Source organism: Acanthopagrus latus, chromosome 9, assembly GCF_904848185.1.
Source record: "Acanthopagrus latus isolate v.2019 chromosome 9, fAcaLat1.1, whole genome shotgun sequence".
Lineage (NCBI taxonomy): Eukaryota > Metazoa > Chordata > Actinopteri > Spariformes > Sparidae > Acanthopagrus > Acanthopagrus latus.
In genome coordinates, this window is record NC_051047.1 from 15,830,808 (window position 1) to 15,839,900 (window position 9,093).

At 38.9% G+C, this 9,093-nt stretch overlaps 1 protein-coding gene across 7 annotated transcripts in view; it reads left to right on the forward strand.

Moving 5' to 3' along the window:
- Positions 1–8,504, forward strand: part of grb14 (growth factor receptor-bound protein 14) — a 30,918-nt gene extending 22,414 nt beyond the window's left edge. For 5 of the 7 annotated variants that reach the window (XM_037109791.1, XM_037109790.1, XM_037109793.1 and 2 more), the window contains 11 exons: positions 136–257; positions 544–618; positions 757–894; positions 2,526–2,636; positions 2,741–2,836; positions 3,176–3,238; positions 5,030–5,146; positions 5,373–5,442; positions 5,535–5,622; positions 6,886–6,979; positions 7,087–8,504. In XM_037109791.1, coding sequence (XP_036965686.1) covers positions 136–257; positions 544–618; positions 757–894; positions 2,526–2,636; positions 2,741–2,836; positions 3,176–3,238; positions 5,030–5,146; positions 5,373–5,442; positions 5,535–5,622; positions 6,886–6,979; positions 7,087–7,233 — 1,121 coding nt within the window. In that variant the 3' untranslated portion in view covers positions 7,234–8,504. Of the gene's footprint in view, positions 1–135; positions 258–543; positions 619–756; positions 895–2,525; positions 2,637–2,740; positions 2,837–3,175; positions 3,239–5,029; positions 5,147–5,372; positions 5,443–5,534; positions 5,623–5,752; positions 5,782–6,197; positions 6,240–6,885; positions 6,980–7,086 lie in introns of all 7 variants that reach the window. The other 2 variants (XR_005076927.1, XR_005076928.1) reach the window with 2 other exon arrangements.
- Positions 8,505–9,093: the final 589 nt, after the last annotated feature.

The window sequence follows — 9,093 nt, forward strand, 5'->3', positions numbered from 1 at the left end:
GTAACTAAATCTTTTGCAGACCATTGGGATTTTTATATTAAATTCTGGTTTGGCATTACATGAGATTATCTGATCCATAAAGCAGTGAGGAACAGGTTACCTGTAATTCATATTCTTTCCTTCTGGTCTCACTAGAGAGAACCATTGAAGACCATGAGTCTGTCATGGAGGTGCTATCAGGCTGGGGACTGGACACAGACAGCCGACTGTATTTTAGGAAGAACTATGCCAAATATGAATTCTTCAGGACACCCCTGGTGAGTTTATGATGAAACTGCACTCCATACACATACTCATTATTTTGCATTTGATACTATTTGTGTTTATTGTGCATCGCCCTCTGTTGATTATACATCTTGATCAAAGTGATTTTTCCTTAAAACTGGTGTAAACACATGCTGCTTTACTAAATAGCACCAGTGTTCTAATAAATTTTAATGGAAAAGGTTTAAGAACCAGAGCTGATATAGTAGAATGGCAGCTAATGTATAATGAGGAGTTTAAAGAGTGTCATAATAACTGATCTTTGCTTCATACTGGTAGGACTTTTTCCCAGATCACATGGTTTCCATATCCAGTGAAACCAATGGGATGGTGGATCACTCTCAGCTTATACAGGTATCAAGTTCTCTCTGTCCACAGTGCACTTGCTATGCCCTTGGGTGCCAATTGTGTGGCTCTTAACCTCTGTGTAAATGTGTTAAGAAACCACTGCACACACCCATCTATAGACAAATATTTCTCTACCCAACACAGACCTTTCTCAACTCCAGCACCTGTCCAGAGATACATGGACACCTTCATGCCAAAGAGCAAAGCAGAAAGTCCTGGAAGAAGTTTTACTTTGTGCTGCGGCGGTCGGGTCTGTATGTCTCCAACAAGGGAACTTCCAAAGTGAGTAAAACAAATTGACTCATCTACAAAAAGTTGTAACAATCCAAACACAATTACTTCATGGTATACTGCATACAATTAAAACAATTCAAAGCATTAGATACTGTTTCTCATTTGTAATTGCATTTGGTTTGTTATGTTTGATCCCTTTTTTTTTTTTTTATTAAATACACATTGTCCTCAATCTACATAGTAAACATCCGGTATGAAGAAGAAAATAAAAGAGAGAATTCATGGCACCAATTGGAAAATCCTCTGTGGGGTCACCAGTTCACCCTCTGTTTATATCTCACTGTTGTCTCATGTTGTAAGAGGGCAGGCAAACAGGTTTAGCTTGATTTTTCCTGAGGTCAGCTGGCATAGCAGCCAGGCAGAAACTGTACTCTGAATGCTGCTGACAAGTAAAGCTTATACCTAGGAACCGGCCACGCCAACACAACCACTTCTCAACTGCTTTCATTTCCTACAACAGTAGACCTTTTGTTGTTGAGTGCAGCGAGGCTTTGGTATGGCGCCCACTTTTACTCGCACAGGTTTACCATTCATCTGTGGTCTTGGTCAAACACATTGCTAGTCAATCAGCACAGACACTAACGTTCGTGGCATTACTTTATACAAGGAAGTGGGAACGGTGCGTGACGTGAAAGGAGAACAATGGGCAGTCTTTGTGCCTTTTTTTTTTCCTGGAAACCTATCTTTGGCACAATGTGGCTGTTGATACTGTTTCAACATATCCCTATCAATATGTTTAATTTTATCCTTATCTCTTTCATTAAATTTATAGTTGAACCGCACCCAGAATGAATAATAACATTCCTATTAATTAATAAATATGGATTTTCAACCTTTGTATTAATGATCTAGTGTCTTCCTTATGCCAAAAGATTAGACTATAGGTGTGGTTTGATTCAAATATAGGTACTGTCTATCCACTGTTCACTATTTTAGTTTTTTAGAGGAGGCATGTCCAGTTTATCTTTTTTAAGTGTGGGGTTTTTTTTCAGTTACCACATCATAAAAAAGAACTGAAGAGGCAAGACTCAGATACATACAAACAAAAACAGACCTGATATCCATCTCCATCCCTCTAATAACAGATTTACAGACCTGTTGTGTTGATGAAACTAGACCTGAAACTTTGATATGATGTCTAATTAAAGTCCATGTCCATCACCTGATTCCAAAACACTTGGGACGCTGTGTAAATCATGAACAAAACACATCATTCTGTTAACTCAATTAACACAGCACAAAGACAATATATCTTATATTTTTACCTGTTCACTCTATAAATTTTTGCATATATATACTTTTCTGCATCTGATGCCAGCAAAAAGTTTTTTTTAAAAAAAGTTTCCACAGGTTCATGTAACATGTCGTGTCAAACATGTCACAGGTAAACAGGTTAATGGTAACAGGTAATAGTCTAAGATTGGGTATGGAAGTGGTATCCATGAAAGGCTCAGTCGTTCACATGCAAGCACAAGGAGGTTCACCACCTTGTGAAACACGTGATTGTTAAAAGAATATTACTACATTGGCTCAGGAACACTCATGAAACTCTAAAACTGTTTGGAATCATACTGTAGTCATATACTTTTGTTCTATTTTGACCTTTCTTTGCTTTAAAGGAACCAAGGCATCTCCAGTTCATTGCTGACTTCAGTGACAGCGATGTCTACACTGTGTTGTCAGCCAAAAAACTACACGGAGCACCTACAGATTACGGCCTATGTGTCAAGGTACTGTCCCTTTCTATAAAAAGCCCAAACTGTACAAAAGGAGCACGAGTATTGATTCCCAGCACGCTCAACTCCTTTTGTCTCCTCTTAACTCCTTCCTCTAGTCCTCAAAGTGTAGTTCAGCTCGGGACTTGAAGCTGCTTTGTGCGGATGATGAGCAGACCAGGACCTGCTGGATCACAGCCATGCGCTTGTTAAAGGTTGGCTTGCTGATCACAAACTCCGGGTGATGTCTAAGAGGAGGAATGCTGAGTCAGTGCTAGAATCAGATTTAGCTTTGGGAAGAGGTCAAGGGAAACTATTGAGTGATGCTGGATTAGCACTCCCACTCTTTATAGAAGCAGCATGTGTTCATTGTCTGGATATCTGCTGGATACAGTTAAGAGTATTAGTCACTCTCCTGCTGGTCTAAAAATAATATACAGTAAAGCACGACAGACTGTGATTCATTTTATCTGCCTCATTTCATCAGCACAATACAGGTCTACTGAAAGTGGTTGAAAGTGAATTTAGAATGCTGACATGTGTTTGTGTTTCAGTTTGGGATGCAACTGTACCAAAATTTCATCCAGCCACACCAGAAGCAAAAAGCTTCACCGATGGTAAGCTGGAGGTCTTATATTTATGCCATGTAACTCACTTTGAATGTTCATCTTCCCAATCCAAAAGGACTTTTGAAGCTTGTTGATCAAAGTACATCATGAAAAAGGCCATTTATGACTCACATTAGCTGATCTGCTCTTTACAACTGTGTTCCTAGCCACTAAAGGCAGTAAAATTTTCTTTCAACTGAAAAGCTTCAATAAACCCACTTAATGATACCCGCCAAGCAGTAAACAACAGACTGATTATGTTAGCTACTAACCTGGCATTGTCATAGAGCATTTAGCAGCTAAAGAGCCCGATAGTTTATTTTAAGCAGAAGTTGATAGAGACCAGATCAAAGCCTCCATGAAAAAAAGTATTTGTTGCTCCATGTCGAATGGACAAGTAAATCTTTGTTAACAACAACAGACATGAAGCAACATGAGCAATTAATGTGGATATGTGGCCAAAAACACAACTCCAAATTAATGCTCATGTTGCTCTGTGTCCGAGCTGTTAGCAAACTTACTTGCAAACATTTACAGATATGCAAAACCCACGAGACACAGAGTAACTTGAGCAATGATTTGGACTTATATTCATCATGTGACCACAAATACAACTCTGAAGAAATGCTCATGCTGCGTTGTGTCTGTTGGATGTATAGCCAAATGTTTGCTAACAAGTTTGCTATTTTCAGCTGTTAGCAAACATGTTCGCTATTACATCTTCATGTATTATGTCTTATTACATTGTGTTTCTCGCTTCTTCCACTGCCCCCAGTGACCATAAGAAAATGTTCACGTGCTAAAAATACGTCTGAGCTAACACAGGCTAACACATAGCAGTGTGTTAATGTAATTGCATAGGACAAATGAGGCACCTTCAGTGTGTTAATGTAGATTTGGTGTCCCAGAATAGCCTCAGACTCTACTGGGAGTATTTTCGTGGCAGTGAACACAATCTATTTAGGGCCATTGGACATGCTCATGAACCCTCTGCTTTCTAAAAATACACAGTGATCAGCTGCTCTCAGATTTAACAACTCATCACCTCTTCTCTGCTGTCAGAGGGTCATATGTGACCAACAGCCTCGCCAAGAGGATTATGGAGAAAGATAGGGGAGTACATGAATTAGGGTCACATCAGGCTGCTGTGGTTTACTTGACTGATTTAGCTAAACACACTAACTCAAGACAGCTGCTTCTTCAGATCTCTTGAAATACAATATTCAGTAACATATTCATAAGAAATTAAAGGTATCTGTACATTATTGGAATTGAGGCAGGGTCCATAAGACATACTTGAATGCCTCCCTCCTCAAAGTAAACACAGCTGACTTTGTTTTCACCACTCGTTTAAATTGTAAGCTTAGTAGGTGGTATAGGAACAAATGTGGTAATTTAAAAGCTTCTTGGTAATCCTGATAAGAAGAATTTTCTTGAGTATGTGCAGTGAGCCACTCACTTTATGGCAGCTTAGAGGACTAAAATGTGCCCATGTGTCATTCTTTTCAAAGCCACTCTAATCCCTTTTCAATGGAGTTTTCTGTCTGGAATCATCTAAAAATGATGAAGATGGAGTCACATTACTCGGACACTAGATGGCAATACAATACCACAAGATGGCAAAAGCCCAGCCTCTTCACACTATACAAAGGAATCAAACCAAAAAGAAAAAAACCTTTGGGTATTTGGTTGAGCACATATTACAAGTAGTTTTAGACAATATAGCTGTTGCTACACTGATGATTTAAACTCATATAGCCAATACAAAAATAACATTTCAGTAAATCTGTGCAATTACAGAGAAGCATCTCAGAGAACTCACTGGTGGCAATGGACTTTTCTGGCCAGAAGAGTCGAGTGATCGAGAACCCATCTGAGGCGTTGTCTGTGGCTGTGGAAGAGGGCCTGTCATGGAGGGTGAGTCATGTTCATTAAACTCTCTCTTCTACAGAAGCTACAGAAAGAGACATTTTCCAATACTGTACACAACTAAAAAGAATAAAAAGGAGCTAAGTAAGCTCTAACATTTAATTTATTTATCTTACAGCCATATTCCTGATGTTTCACCCAGTAGAAATATTTACTGTTGAAATTTTAGACAACTTGATAAGTAAAACTAAACTCTTACTAATTTCTCTGGTAGAGGAAAAGCTGCCACCGTCTGAGCGGCCACGGGAGTCCCTCCACATCACAGAGTTCAGTGTCAAACATCGGTTGGTGGGACACCTTTTAATTTTTTTAATGATGTTTTGTTTTCTGTTCAGGTAGAATAATTTGTAACATACTGTCTTACTTTGTGCTCCAGCCCTCCACTTGGCTCAGGCCTGGTTTCATGGCAAACTGTCTCGGGATGAGGCTCAGCGTCTCATCACTCAACAGGGACTTATCGATGGGTGAGCGGTTATAATTCCTCCCTTTTTTTTGCGTTTACATTGTTTCATTAAAGATATCGGCTTTGATGGATGTAAGTCGACCACTGGACTCACATTGAGGCTTTTTTTCCCCCGATATCCACTTATGAAGAACAAACATGGTGGCAGTGTTAAAAACAGGTAATTTCTTTATAAAACATATTTGATCTCAGAAAACATCCAATGTTTTGGGGCTTCTGGTGTAGCCTTTAGATATACAGGCCACAACTTAATCCTATTTCTGCCACATATTGTTTCACAGTCTGAGTTTAGCTAATCTCTAAAAATGCTTATCTACATCTAAGAGCAGATACATTTTCAAAATGCTCATCAAAAGCGGGATTGTTCTCAGATTATAGCCAATAGGTGGTTCCATGGTTGCATTTCAATTAATACATTCCACTTGTTCTGCTTTGGATCCTGAATGTTTCCCTGCATGTTGTTGCTGCAAATGTAGACTATTGGTATAAGCCGGCCACTGGGCACCTATTTCAGGCCGCGTTCTCTTCCCTTCTGCCATCTGTGTGTTACTGTTTTTAAAATCCCTGTTGCTACAGGAAACAACAACCTCCAAGCTAGCAACCTACATGCTCAAAATGGCAAGTTACTCTAACACTAACCTGGTAGCTAACAGTTTGAACATTAACATGCTAGCACCTTCACTATTTTGCAGGGACATCCTGGCTGCATCCTGGGTTTAACTCCACACAAGACATGAGAATTGGGATTGGTTTAAAGAAATGTGAACAAGCCAGAACATTTTTTTCCCCAATAGCAGAATAACATAACTTTAGGAAATCTGGCTTTCCTGAGACTAACTTGCAAGCAACTAAAGCCTGCTAAAACCTGATCATTCAATACTATATGATAATACATGAGAGATTACTGCACAACAGAAATCAAGTGTATTTAAAAATATATATACAGCATAGTAAAGCAGTTTTATGGTGGGCAGATAGTCCACACAACTTTTAAAAGGGCAGAAGAAATATTACAATGGGAATTATTTTATTTCATTATCACAACTTCTAAATGTATTTTTACTTGTTTATATAAAGAAGCGTACACAAGATAGCCAAATCAGTCATTTCTAGTGGTCTATAACAGACTGAACCTTCAGACTGAGTTTTGCATGATGTGTTCAGAATGTTTTAGATTTGATTGGATTATCTGCAGTATATTTTAGGAAATCTAATAACAGTGAGGACTTAGAACAACAGTTACATTTTTTCTCTTTGTTTTCAGAGTATTTCTTCTGAGGGACAGCCAAAGTAACCCCAAGACATTTGTCCTGTCACTGTGCCACATGCAGAAAATCAAACACTTTCAGATCTTACCTGTGAGTCTTTCATACATGCTCCAAAAACTACCTGCAAACTTCAGTGCCACGTTCAGTAAGTAAGCAGTCTGATGTATGCATGTATATGTGTGTGTCCTCCACCGCAGATGGATGATGATGGGGAGGTATTCTACAGCCTGGACGATGGTCGCACACGGTTCACTGACTTGATTCAGTTGGTGGAGTTTTACCAGCTAAACCGTGGCGTGTTGCCCTGTAAGCTCAAACACCACTGTGCCCGGATCACCCTGTGAACAAGGGACCCAAGAGACCCCCGAGGGCCCAATTGCACCTTAACTCCGGGGCCTTTCTGGACAAACACTCCCAGTGTTCCTGTGCCTTGAAGAAGAAAGACATACAGGCTAACTAAACAGCCATGCCAACAGAAACCACTGTTAACATCCACTATTGTGCAACATGGTCCCTCCTTATTTTTCTTTTTGAGAAAAAAGCCAATGGACTGTATAATAACAGACAACATGTGCTGAAGGTGATGTGCAGTTCTGTCTGGTGAACAATATTCTTTGGCCCTGTAATGTGCTCATACGTGGCGGTAAAATTCAAATGTCCACAAACCAAAATGAGAGTATTTGTACTGTAATATAGAGCTGAATGGGTACTGTTAACAGCTTGTCAATTTAACAGAATCATGACACCCATGAAAGAGTTTTTCTTGGTAAATGAAAGCTGGAATTTGAGCTTTTACTGAAATTGTAGTATGTATAAAGTAACTACATAAACCTGTCAGTTACAGTCCGTTAAAGCTAGTGATGGTTGAAGCCCAACAACGGCATTAGTTTTTTATTTGAAACCATTATCATGCCAGGAATCGTAACACACACTTCAGTTAGATTTGAGAAAAACTAAGCTATCTTACTTTGCAATTATTCAGGTATTTTCTTTCTTTCTTTTTTTTTTTTTTAAGAAAATGATCTATGTTTTGTATTTGAGAGATAAAGTGACCTCTTGGAAAGTGTCAATGTGCATGCCCTGTAAGCTGGCCTGAGACTGCTGAAGAGAGACACAGAGAGGTGTAATGTACTTGTGGAGACAAATGGCACACAACCTCACTAGCCTGCACTGTACATTCATTTTTACATGTATGTGATTAAATGAAATGTTTGTATAACATGAAATTAGTTGTGAGCTCAGTCTAGATGTAAGTCATGACGATGGAAATCTGAAATACTCTGTGACTGATTTTAATCATGTCTGATTCATTGTATATTGAAATGTAGGTTTTTATATTTTTCAACGATTCAGGTATACAGTTTGCAACACCTGGCTTGGTTGTATTTTGCTGTTATTGCCACTGCTGTGCATAAATGGTGTCATATTGTTTGTCCTCAAAAAGCCATTCAGCTTTAAAAAACAAGGTATTTTAATTCAGTGACATGATTGAAATGACCATCTTCTTTGATAGTAGTTTTTTTCTTTCTTTTCCAGCTGGACAACAGTGCATTGAACAATGAATGTCATGGACTGCATAGTTTTATATATATAAACAAAGTCTGTTTGTAATGTCTGACTTTGAATTATTTATTGTTACAGTTAATAATAAGCTGCAAGTTAAACACACCACAGACCCAATCATTGGTCATCATGCTAACAGTCACTTGCGGGCTGGTGTTTGATTTGCATTGCAAAGATATGCGACATCAGCAAAGTTACTCATTTCTGTGGTCATTTTCAACCATAACTGCAACACTGAAAGGTTCAGACTCCTGTTGAATTTGTACTCCAAACAGATAGGGGGCAGCATATTGCCAAAGTTACATCTGATTGCTGCTAAATGTTAGCTGTTAGTGAGTTAGCTCAGTTAACCATGCAGCTAACGGTCGAAGAATCTGCTGATTCTGTCAGGACTGGGGGAGCTGTGAACTCTGGGAGAGTATTGGTGTCGTTTACTACCTGACTGTAACCCCCTGAGGTACTGACTGGGTGGGGGCTAGCTGGTTAGCATGTTAACTTTAATAGTTATCTCTGCAATGTAAACACAAACTTCAAAACTGCTATTTTGAATGTTTTAATCTAAAATACTCGTGTTACACCTTCAAAGAGTTGTAGTTAAACACAATGACCCGACCTATTTGACATTTCTACTTTGCTTATTT